General features: G+C 42.0%; 1 protein-coding gene and 1 long non-coding RNA gene across 9 annotated transcripts in view; one reads left to right on the forward strand and one right to left on the reverse strand.

Annotated features, from left to right (window-relative positions):
• POPDC2 (popeye domain containing 2) overlaps positions 1–12884 on the reverse strand; it is a 23715-nt gene continuing 10831 nt past the window's right edge. For 3 of the 5 annotated variants that reach the window (XM_036883402.2, XM_036883399.2, XM_036883401.2), the window contains exon 4: positions 1–8124. In XM_036883402.2, coding sequence (XP_036739297.1) covers positions 8039–8124 — 86 coding nt within the window. In that variant the 3' untranslated portion in view covers positions 1–8038. Of the gene's footprint in view, positions 8125–8941; positions 9020–11162; positions 11306–12884 lie in introns of those variants that run through there. The other 2 variants (XM_057502989.1, XM_057503000.1) reach the window with 2 other exon arrangements.
• The window catches only part of LOC130683897 (uncharacterized), a 25876-nt gene continuing 18449 nt past the window's right edge, over positions 5458–12884 (forward strand). For all 4 annotated transcript variants that reach the window (XR_008997956.1, XR_008997958.1, XR_008997954.1 and 1 more), the window contains exons 1-3: positions 5458–5591; positions 8352–8471; positions 11745–11953. This is a non-coding gene — a long non-coding RNA (uncharacterized LOC130683897). The remainder of the gene's footprint in view (positions 5592–8351; positions 8472–11744; positions 11954–12884) is intronic.

A 12884-nucleotide genomic window follows, 5' to 3' on the forward strand; every position in this document is an offset into this window, starting at 1 on the left:
ATTAGTAGGATAATAATAAAAAGAACTATCATGTGCCAATGTTGGTGGCCTATAATTTACTTTAAAATGCTTCAGAATAGACAGTGTGAAAAATGTCTCTAGTCACCATTTCTGGGAATGTCTGATCAGTTCATCACATCAGGAATAAATACTCTAGGGGCAGGCATCTGACATTTCATCAAAAGCTCTCAGTCCAAAGCAGCTACTATAAGCCCTTCAATCCTCTTCATGTCCCCATGTCCCCATTTCACCTCAGATCCCCGGGCAGCTTTTACAGCTACAGATTCCAAGCCCAGGGCTCCTAGGAATTCAGTTTTAACTGGTTTGCTATGGGTCCTATGTGTGTGTGTGTGTGTGTGTGTATGCTTTTTAACTTTTTTATTGTGGAACATTTCAAACACATACAAAATTAGAGAGACAGAATAATGACTCTTTACATATCCCATCACCCAGCTTCAATAGTTATCAGCTCTCATGGCTATCTTGTTTTGCCTACAGCATTGATTTTTTTTTTAAACTTCCCAGTTTATTTTAACAGGTAGCCAGGGTTGAGAATTACTGTTCCGAACAAATAATTTCAGCAGGATCACCGCAACCAGAAGTATGTATCATACATAATGGAAGCCTGGATGGGGACAAGGAACTCTGATCACTTAGGGAAGATGGGAGGATTTCCGAGACTCCTTGCTGGGTCTTAAGGGCTCCAGAGTGAAACCATCCCAGTGGCAGCTCTGATGCTTGGACCCCGGCAGAGGTACTTCTCCAGCTGGGCCAAGGATCCCAGGCTGGAATCACATGCCCACTCACACGAGAAATGTAAGTTTTTCTCAAATAATACATATTTAGTTACATTGAAGTGGGGTTTATGAGGGTAGATAAAGTAACACAGTGTACGTGTGAGTTTAAAAGTTTTATGTTTGTAAAATAACAGTAGACGCATAAACACCAAGAAGGGACTAGTGATTACTAAAGGGGAGGGTTGGGGGGAGGAGCACAATAATTCGTGATCGCAATATAGGTTGGTCACGGGAATAGCAGTAGAGCACGGAATATACAGTTAATGATTCTGTGACATCTCACCACGTTGATAGCGAGTGCACTGGAGGGGCAAGGACTGGATAATACGGGTGACCGGTGAACTGCTGTGCTGCATGTTTGAAGCCACCATAACGTTGTATAGCAATCTACTTTGATTTTTTAAAAATTTATGTTTGTGATGAAGAAATGACAGGTGTTAAAATAATTTAAGAGCTACTGGAGAGGGGAAAGGAGAAAAGAAATAGAAGATAAGTGGTGAATAATGAGGGACTGGGTTACAAGACACCAAATTCAGGGGAAAGAGATGAAACCAAATTGGAGAAAGGAGGAGCAGCCAGTGCTTTCCTCGCAGGCACTTCAGGGAGGAGCAGGCAAGAAGGCTGGGCTGTCCGCGGGCAGGAGATGAGAGGACATCAGGCCTGAGCCCTGCAGCGGGGCCTGAAAACCCCAGACGGAAAGGACCTCCTTGCTCAGTCACACAAGAGTCAAAGGGAAAATGTTCTGGCTTGAACAGGGGGCAGAAGCAGCAGCAAACTAGAAAGCAGAGCGAGAGGACTCTAAAACCCAGCGTTAATCTGACCCATGCTGAAATGGTTAGCGGCAGAGTTAACAAAGATCTAACAATTGTCAACCAAATGCCAGGCACGCAACACTGTGTGAGGCACTGGGACTTCAGCAGGGAGAATCTGCCCAGCCCTTGAGCACCCAGAGCGGGAGCCTGGGGGGGGTGGATGGGAGCCGAGGGAGAGAGTCCCAGAGGACTCAGAGTCCTGAAGACACAGGTTAATGTGGAGGGGGTGCTGTAGATGGTTGGGAGAGTGTGGGATGGAGGGACGTTTGTTCTGGCCTCAAGGGAGGAATAGGATCCGGGGCGGAGGGCCAAGGATGTAGAGGACACCTCTGGGCCATGGAGCATCTCCAGGTGGCAGTGGACAGCTGGCAGTCATGTGCTGTGCAGAAGATGACTCTCAGGAAGGACCATGTCAGAGAGGTGAATCAAAAGTGAAATAAAATCCCATGATCTCCAGGGAAATTTCTGAGTGGGAGTCAGTGTGTGAGTTCAATGACAATTAGAAGTGAAACTGCCGAGAGTATTGCTCACACTTCTTCAGTCATCAGGACTTGTGGGGGAGCCTACAGGAAGCCAGAGTGTCTAGAACATCAAGGGAAGAAGGCGCAGAACCTGTAAGATGGACACGACTCCCCTCCCAGGCTGTCCTCCCCCAGACGTCGCATAGGTTTCTGCCTCTGTTCCTGTCCCCGCCGTGTTCTGGCCCTTGGTACCTTGCCACCCCATTGACCACTTTAATGGCCTCAGCTGTTCTCCTGGCTTTGTTCTTTCTGCAGGTCCTTCAGAACATGACTGTTTATGAAAGAGCTACACTCTGCCGGGTTCCATGGTATGCACTGAGAGCGGTCCCCCTCGGCGCCACTTTCATTTCCCTGCTCCCCTCCCATTGCCTTTTGGTTAGAGCTCGGATTCCACAGGGGTCACTAAGGGCCATCGCACTCCTTTTTCTCCAGGCATGCCTCCCTCATACCTTCCAGCCCTGGGACTTTGACTCACATGTCGCTTTCACCTGGCTTGCTTCTGCTTGCCTCCTTCTTTCTGCCTTCTCGGGTACAGTGCAAAGTCAGCTTCTCCAGGAACCCTTCCTAGTCCAGAAATAGGCAGTGATATCTTCTTCTGAACTTGTGTAAGTCGGATAGTAGTTTCAACCAATTCTTTCCACAATGGACTGACACTGTGCTTATTTGTATTTGCGTCAGGGATCCAGCTTTACCTTAAACTATTTATGGGCCACAAGAAGGCTATTTACACGAGGAACTGAGGAGTCTCGGAATTACTTCTTGGAGGAGTCAGGCCCAGGGAGCTTGACTTAATAAGGCCCTGTGCGGGGAAAGGGTGCCTTTAACTTGTGTCTCTCCTTTTCTAGACCTTGAGCTTCCTCAGGACAGATACAATGAATGAATCACCTAGTGAAGCATGTGGTGCCTGGCATAGTTTTTGACAGCAGTGGATATTTAGTGAGTATTCATGAGATAAAAGAATATTTGTTTTCTCCTTAGAGCAAATCTGTTACATTAAAGTTATTCTATGTCAGGCACTATTGCTGAAAACATTATTACCCAAAGGTTTTCTTTTCATTTGTATGGGACCTTTAGTGTGGGGCTATTATAAGAGGCTCATAAATCCATATCATGTCAAGAAACTCCTGTAGACTAAATAAAAAAAATGCTTTGTGCCTATATGTAATGCTACATTTCAAATGCATAATGATTGTGGCTAATTTTTTAAATTCATCTGTTTATTTAACAACTGCATTGGCATCCTAATATCTTTGCCTTTATGTATGTCATTAGGTAATAAAAGCACAATGTCTGCTGTGTAAGGTCTGATTATTTTAAAAACAGACCAACACACATTAAAAGAGGTCACCTTCCTGTGGAACCTCTCCCAGTTGCCACGTGTGTCAAACAACAGCCCTGCTTGAGGAATGGCACCGCAACCCAGGTAATACTGAGTCTCAATTTATGATGAATGGTGAGCCTTTTCTGTTGATTGTTGCTTCATTATTTCTCCACAACAGTTCTCAAAGGTTGACAAAAGAGCTATTGAACTTCTCAAGACTGACATGGGCCTTCTGTGATGAAATATACAGGGAAGAGACAGAAATCAAACAAGAAAGAAAACAAAATACACAGTGTAATTTCAGAAAAAAGTGAGAAAAGAACATAAAGATCTATATGAGACACAATGAGAAGTTATACCAAGAACATAATTGGCATCCTAAAAGGAGAGGAAAGAGAAAATAGGACTCTGAAGAAAGTCCAAGCAGGACAAAGGGACATAGGCTGATGGTGAGGTGAGGTGGGTATCTTAGCTGGGATGGTAGCATTTGAGCTGAGAACTGAATGACCAGAAAAGGTCAGCCAGAAGTTCATTGAAAAGCATTCCAGAGAAAGAAAAACAACTGTAAAACTGAAAAACAACTCTAAAGACTAATGTAGAAAGAATCTAGGCATGCCTGACAAATACAAAAAAGACAAGTGCGGCGAAAACATGATGACAGAGAATAACAGCAGAGTGACCTATAGTTGGGGAGACAGGCAGGTAGGGCCTTGTGGGTCATAAGTGGATGGAAGAGTACCATTCATCAAAAATTCCTTTTGCTCTCCCATATTTCCCAGTCCCTTTAATCAACAAAGCACAGAATTGATTATTAAGTGGGTCTACATGTCTAGAACCCACCAATGGACAGTGGGCATGAGTGATTTGTGTCATTTCTGGGCCAAAGCAGCAGAGCTGGCATAGGAACATCAAGCTGTTTCTTTCTTGAGGTGGTGGAGCCAAAGAAGGTCAAATCACTGGGTCGTGACATGCAGACAGTTGTCGTGATGAGTCATGTAGACTCTCAGTAGACTTTAAGTAAGAGCAAAATAAACCTTGTTCTATCAAGTCACAATAAGCTGATCCTGACTAACATCACATGGTAATCAGTTCGGGTTTTATTCTAAGTGTAATAGAGAGTCATTTGAAATTTTTAGCAACAGAGTGATGAGGTTACACAATCTTTTAAATGACCACTTGGCTATGTGTAGAACAGATTATAGGGAAGAGGACAGGAGAAATCAGGAGACCAGTTATAAGTCTACTGAAGTTAATCTAGGCATGAAATAGTGGTGGCTTGAAATTAGATGAGGCAATGGAGGAGGTGCACTGAAATTCAGGATTTATTTTGAAGATAGAACAAAGAAGACTGATAAAAAGACTCCAAGGTTTGGGGCATGGGCAACTAAGTGAAGAAGATGGAGATAGCAAAAGGTAAGCTGGGTAAGGGGGGAATCGAGTTAAGTAAAACTGCTTTGGTTTTAAGATTTCTTTCAAAGACTAAGAAAAAAGAGAGAAAGAATGCTTCCCAACTCCTCTTACAAAGTCAGCATAAACTTGATGTTAAAACCTGACAATAATATTACAAGATCCAAAGATGCAAAAGTGACCCCAAACAAAATATGTGAAAACCAAGTCTGGAAATACAGAAAAAGGAAAATGCATCATAATAAAACTGGATTTGTTCCAGTGATTTAAGTTTAACATTCACATAGCTATTAATGTGATTCATTAACAGAACAAAGGAAAAAATAATTTCAATAGATGAAGGAAAATCATTTGACAAAATTCAATACTCAAGACTTTAGAAAACCCTCTTAGCAAATTAGGAATAGAGCTTCTTTAATTTGATATGGGATTATTAAAATCTAATAGCACACATCATACTTGATGGTGAAATATTGAAAATATTTTCCTTAAGGTCAGGTATGAGAGAAAGACATCTTCATCATCACTTCCATTCATCCCCATACTGGAGGTCCTACCCAGTGTAAAATGGCACCAAAAGAAGGAGGAGAAAGAAAAGGAGGAGGAAGCAGGAAAAAATGAATCATTATTTACAGACAATATAACTGAATCCATGGAAAATCCTGAAGACTCTACGGATTAATGATTAGAACTGATGAGTGAATTTACCAAGCTCACTAGAAGGAATTTGAAGGTACAGAAATGAATTATATTTCTATACACCAGCAATAAAAAATTTAGAAAGTAAAAAAACATTAACTGATAGCATTTACAGTTATCAAATTCATCTAATACCTAGAGGTAAATCTAACAAAAGCTGTGCAAGGATATTTATGTATAAAACTACAGAACACTATTTAAAGAAAATAAGGCCAACATAAATGAAGTGCTATACTAGGTCCATGGACTGAAAAATCAATATTATAAAGATATCAGTTCTTTACCAACCTGATTCATGATGTGAATGTAACTTTAATAAAAATCCTAGCAGAGTTTACAATTTTGTGGAAATTAACAAGCTGATTCTAAAATGTATATGGAAATACAAAGGGAAGAGCCAAGAATAACAGACTTGAAGAACAAAATTTGAAAAACACCATATATCAAAAATTATTATAAAGCTACAAAAATTACAACCAGATGGTATTGTCAGTGGATAGAAAAGTAGACTAATGGAACAGAATAGAAGATCCAGAAATAGACCTACAAATGTATGGACACTTGATTTATAAAAAGGGGACACTGAACATTAGTGGGGTTAAGATAATCAGTTCAATAAGTAGTGTTCAGTCTACTGGATATCTATTGGAAAGAACAAATCTGATCCTTACTTCACACTATACATAATAATCAAATACAGGTTGACTAGATCTAACTATGAAATGTAAAACAACAGAATGGCTAGAAGGTAACACAGAAGAATATATTCAGGGAAGGAAAGATTTCTTAAACAGGACACAGAAGCTCTAATGATAGGAAAAGACTGATACATTTCTACATTGGAATTAAGAATTATGTTCATCGAAAGACACCATTTAGAGAAAACAAGAAGAATCACAAAGTGATGGAAAACATTTGAATATACATAAACAGAGGATTTCCACCTTGAATCTTTAAAGAATTTCTTTAAGTCAATGAGCAAAAGTGTACAGAGAAATGGACAAGAACTAGAATAGACACTTCACAATAGAGGATATCTAAGTGGCTAATGAAAACATGAAAAAGGATATTCAACCTTATTACTCATCAAGGAAACTAAAGCCACAATGATATGTTGCTACAAAGTCCCAAATAGTTAACATTTAAAAAAAAATGGCAATGCCAACTATCAAGGAGGATGAGAAGTAACTAGTACGTTCATACACTGCTAGTGGGAATATTAATTGGTACAACCACTTGGCAAAACTATATGGCAGTATTTACCATAGTTATATATGGTATAACTTATACCATACCATATGCATACATACCCAATGTCTGAGTAACTCCAGTCCTAGTTATATACCCAAGAGATGTGTGCATACATGTACCAAGAGATATATTCAAGAATGTTCATGGCAGCACTATTTCTAATGGCACCAAGCTAATATTCCAAATGCCCATCCATAGTAGAATGGATAAACTGTGGTATATTCATACAACAGAGTACTAAACAGCAACAAAAATGTACAAACTATTGAGAGAGCACAAGATGCCCAAGGATCCCCAGCTTTTCCAGCCCTCGGCTGTTTAAGTCTTCCCGGCCCAGGCCCAAACTCTTAAGTGAAGATGAGATGCCTCAAGCCCTAGCCACCCTCTGAATGCGACAGCATGAGAAAGCTTCAGGGAGAACAGCCCAATTTAACTCAGTTAAGCCTCACATTCATGAGCAAAATAAATTATCATGACAAATTTAAGTCACTGCTTTAGGGATGAAAGCTACACAGTAACAGATAATCAGACTATATGTTGAAGTATTTAGGGAGAAAATAAAACAAAATGTGTTAACTTTATAAAACCACTTTAAAATGTTTAAGGACATTTGATTAATTAGATTTGTAAAAGTCCCTCTAAAAACTATTGTTTAATACCAGAGTCATAAAAAGAACAAGAGATTTCTGAGTTGAACTTAAAAGATTATAGGACAACTAAGCTTTAAAATTTCTATTTCCATAAAATGAATCTTAATTGAAAAAATAATCAGTGAAAACTTCTTGGATAGCTGACTTCATTGATCTTTCAGAAAGTTCAAAGAAATGACATTGGGAGCGGAACTGAGTGATTTATCGAGTGCTTATTAGGTGCTTTATCTAAGTCAGCTCATTAAATCCTCTCAACCCTGTGAGGAGGGTTTTATAATCCCCATTTTACAGATGAAACTTAGAGAGACTATGTAACTTGCCCAACATTCTGCAGTTAGTAAAGGATGGAATCTGTGCTTGTGCACATTTAGATGTCTTCTACTGTATGGAAGGCTGGCGAAGGTGAATTTCTAAGTCACTCAGGGCTCTGGGTGTAGGCACAGTGCCGGCATCCCGTGGGTCTGCGCCCACCTTGCCTGGGAGCCTGGGAGCCCCTTGCCTGTGGCTGAGAAGGGCAGTGTGCGTACCAGTGGCCTTCCTGTGAAGGTAATGTACCCGAGAAAGGACAGCCCATTCATCCTTAAAGTTCAGGAGTGTGGATTGGAGCCAGGGGTGCCTGTCCCCTGGACATAGCTTGAGAGTAGCTCTGGAGAGGACTTCTAGAAGCTGTGGAAAGAAAAAACGAGGAAAGATTTGAGCGTTTGACCCTAGAGAGCTTGCCTGACATCACAGGTTTCTTTCCAGGTGTTTTTATTTTGTCTACCAATTCCCAATATTTTAACTGTACCCAATGCCCGACATGGTGAGGACAGTTGTATTTTGAATCATTTCATTTAATAATATTAGGATGAGTCAGCTTTTAGGTTATAAAGTCCAATCCTTTCATTTTATAGGTGAAGAGACCAAAAGATCAACATCTGTTGTTCCCCGTGAAGAATCTATAGAATGCTGCATCCTATCTAACAGTACTGAATTAGTTGAATTCGTTTTTTAAATATCTGTATAGAAAAATGGTGAGTTGTATAAGACCCGTCTTTTAATTTTTACAAAGAGAGGGGTAGATAAATGAAGCCTGTGAGACATGAGAGGACAAGTAGCCTGGGTGTGGGCACAGGCTGCAGGCTGCTGGGATCTGGAGGGCGGGGAGGGCACAGCTGCCTCAAACCTACGTGACTGGTCACCGAGCCTTGGCAGGTAGAGTGGCCCTACTGTCCATAGACTCAGAACCTAAGGCCCCGGGGCAGCTCCTGCCATGCCACCTTCAAGGGCAAGTTGTCTGCCCCAGGAGTCTTTCCAGTGGTTCTGTGAGAAAAGTGCTGCTTAACAACACTGACAGCCACCAAAGCACCGTGCAGCCACTTTGGCAGGAAGGAGCCTCTATATAGTGTGGTGTTGATCTGTCTCCTCCTGAGCAAGTAAAGGCAAACAGAGGGCGGTCTGGCCATCGCCCAGTTATTCAGGATCTGAGGAGCTATGCGCTTACTCTGATCTCCACCTTTGGCTGTTCCTTTGGTTCTCAGGAAATTCTGCCAGTTGCCACCTTCCCTGGAAGGTGAGGGAACTAGGGGAGACAAGGGAAATCATGTGTCTGAGACAGAGAGACAGTGAGAAAGAGAGAGAGAGATGGAGACAGGGAGGGAGGGAAGGGAAAACAAAGAGATGAGGAGGAAGAGAGGGAGGGAGGGAGATTTCTAAACAATTCTGAACACAACAGAATTTTAAAATACCTTACACATTAAACTAGTCCTTTACAACTTACAAACAGCCTTTATATACTTAATCCCAATTATTCTTCACAGCAACCTGGTAAGGTAGACAGAGACTACCTGTCTACCTATTAGTAGCTATTAATTCTATATTAGACTACTAGTACTGTTCTGCAAATGAGAAACTACTCTGATGGTGGCTAAGTGGCAGGACTAGAGTCAGATCCTAGACATTAATAGACATAAGCTTGGATATCCTAGACATTGATCCTAGAATCACAGTATCTCAGAGTTAGAAGGCAATTTACTAGCAGCAACTTAAGACATCCTTCTCTCAGAGCCCGAATTACATAACAAAATACCTGAGGTTTCCTCTTGTCCTTGCTTGAACTCTTTGAATTATGAGTCACTGCTCTCTGAAGCAATCGTTATTGATCCTGAGCTGAAATCCTTCTTCTTATAACTTTGGTCTTGAATTCATTTCTTTCCCCAAGAACTACACCAAAATAAGCATATTCTAATTCTCTTTTTTTTAAACTTGGAAATATTACTCTTGCTCATCTTTTGCAGATTAAACATCTTCAGTTCTTTTAACTCTTATCCATGCTTACTCCTGTGATTACCTAGTGCATTGCATGAAGTATATTACAGATACTCAACAAATATGTGTTGAGTTGGTCCTCTGGCCCTTATTACTATGTCCTGGTCCTGGGCTCCTTCTCCGATCACAATATTCCTCTGTGTTATAATCTGTTTCTCATTTGTGTGTTAAGTTAGGTAATAGAAAGAAAGGAAACAATATGTAGCTTTTACTTTCAAACCACATAGTTTTCAGAATAACTTGAAAACATAATAAAAATTGGCCAAATAGCTTTTAATTAACCTATGATAATGGACTCATTATCTCACACTAACTGACCGCTTTACTGTTGTATTCATTGAGCATCTTCTCTAAGTAAGATACCAAATGGAACACTGTGGAGAGTGTCCATAGAATGATATGGAAAATTCTAGTGAAGACAGGGTTAATCTGGGGCCTCACTGTAAGACCCCGCATGAACACATTATCCAGTAGTCCTGATTTGTCTGTTAAAAGAAATAACACCCATCTGCGTTTCAGGCCTGAGCACCACCAGATTAAATGATGTACTGTCTTCAAAGAAGGTTTTCAGTGGAAGCTCTGACTATTTTTGGTTTGGTCCGAAATGGATTGGTGAGAGGGTCAAGCACTGGTGTCTGTGTGATGAAGCTGTGTCACCCTCAACGATGCAGAGTTCAGCCAGATTCTTGCCTCTTATGTAAGTGCTGTGCTGGCATGAACAGCAATGAGCTTACAGTTTTGGTAACTATGAAGCCAGGAAATAGGTGGTGCATTGCACCCCATTTTGTAAAAGGAACAACAGTAAACTGCTACAAAGACCACAAGGGGCCATGCTTATTTATTTCAATAATCACCCTAGCAGGAATTTGATGGCAAATAAGTCAAACCAAATATCCAAAAAACACAATTCCTGAAAAGGATCTCTGGTTTAAATGATCCCATTATCACCAATCAAATTGAAAGCTGTCCAAAATTTGGCCAGTCTGATCATGCTTTCAAGTTGTTCTGAAAACTCTGTGGTTTGGAAGTAAACAATATGATTTTCCTTTCTCGCTTTTAGGTGAACAAGCAAACATTTAAAAACCTACTCTTCATATTGTGAAATATCAGTACTTCAGAAAGTGAGTTATATTAGCAGTTGCTCATCCTGAGCTTCGGAGAGAGCTGAATTTGAAAAGAGGCGCTTCAGCTGGTAGCGCAGGTGGAGGCCTTTGGAGACTCAGCTGTGACCTCCTTTCACCTGGAGCAACTATAGTGTCATCAAATGGCACACGGTCAATTCTTTGTAGGTGCAGATTATAGGGAACTTCTAGTCAGGCAGGACCCACAAGCCAGCAGGGAGGAGGACAGTCCCGAGTCACAAGAGAAATTGTGGTGAAATGGAGCAGAGAGTTCTTGCTGAAAGACACTCTGACGTCCTGGAGCTCATGACCGCTGTGCTGCTGGCTGCCTGCTTCTCTTTCCCTCTAAGTTGTTTACTCCGCCTCCGCTTTCTCACATAAACCCAGCAGGGCCTTTGTGGGCCAGCTGGTCTAACACACTTGAGTGAAGAAAGTGAGATTTGGTGAGGTTGTGTGGTTTGCACAAAGTAGCGGAGTCAGAAATAGAAGCTAGGACTTCGGGGGCCCAGCTCAGGTCTCTTTCTTGTTTGCCTGGCTCCTACTAGCTGGGAAAACTCATGCATGAAATGTGTAGCCGATGAACGCTGGGGATTTTCACTCCTTCCCTTGAATGGGTTTCTCTATAGACAGAGGGAGAGGTACTGATTTTGGAAGAGCATGGAAAAAAATTAAGATGGGAGTTTAGGGTAGTTTGGGAGGAAGAATAGATAGAACAAGGCAGGAAAATGGGGGAAAAAAGGAGCAGGGAGCAGGTAAGAGAGTGAAAAATGAACAATAAAATCGGGAAGATGCAGAGGATAGATATGGAGAGGGAAGCTAACTGCGAAGATGAAGAAAAGGGTATTTTTCTTCTAAAAGCACCAGACTGAAGCAGCCAAGGACTGAGCGGAAGTCAGAGGGAAGAAAGAAGAGAACAAATAGAACCAGGAAAAGAGAAGCAAACCAGGAAGGACATTAGAGCACAGGGCTGCCGTGCCGTAAGGGTGCAGACGCGGGCATAGGCATCCGCCGCACAGAGGGATGCACAGGACACGATCCACGGCTATGGAGGGGAGACGGGCAGAAAGGTAAATATCAGCAGGGTGGGAAAGGGGCGCCGATTGTGAGCTGTGTAAATGGAGGAAGTCAATAAAGTGACCTCAGATGCTCGATAGATCCTTAGAACTATCCCAGATCAGTTCCTCTCTGGTTCTGGTGGCACTGGAACCACAAGAGATGGTAAACTCCCTGTTTATAAAACCAAATAGCTAGCTCTCCTCACTCACTTCTCTTGCCTCTATTATCATTTACATACCTTGTTTTGCAAAATATGCTTTCACTCACTAATTTCATGTACCCTGGAGACCTTCCTCACTGGGCTAGTTTCTTGGGAAACTTGTCAGGGTTTCCTCTCTAAGGCCTCCCCATCCCTGATACACATTTGAAAATGCTTCCAAATTGCAAACAGTGGGATTTTCCTCAGTGCAACCAGGTCTCCACCATGGTTGGGTAGAGTCCAGAGGGAAATGTCACAGCCTTGTGAGAGCAGCCACGGGGAACATGAAAGCCATTTCCCAGAACTACTCAGTACAGCCTTTCTAGTACACTCTTCCGAGCTGGGAGGGAAACCCTGCACTTACCGTTAGGCCCTCCCAGCTTTGTGCCCATGCCACTCGCATAGGGGAGGTCTTCAGGGGAAGTCAGGCCACTGTATGCCCACCCAGTTAGAGTCCCATTCAGAGCAGCACCCAGCCTTCTGCCACCCTGGGCAAGAGGAGAACAAGATGGGGAATTTTCCTCCCAGAGGTATTTGCCCGTATCACGAGTCTCTTTGAAATATGTGATTTTCACAGAGATGCCTGCCCAGTCCAGGCTGAATAGCGACTGCTTGCCTGAGCTGACACTACGCAGGGAAGAACCCATAGGAATTAGAAACACATCAGCGTTTTTTCTTTAAAACGCATGCCCTAGTTAATATCCCCCATAGTCCCAGCTGTGGCTTTAGCTACTAGGACAACC

This window comes from Manis pentadactyla, chromosome 1 (genome assembly GCF_030020395.1).
Source record: "Manis pentadactyla isolate mManPen7 chromosome 1, mManPen7.hap1, whole genome shotgun sequence".
In the NCBI taxonomy this organism is placed as follows: domain Eukaryota; kingdom Metazoa; phylum Chordata; class Mammalia; order Pholidota; family Manidae; genus Manis; species Manis pentadactyla.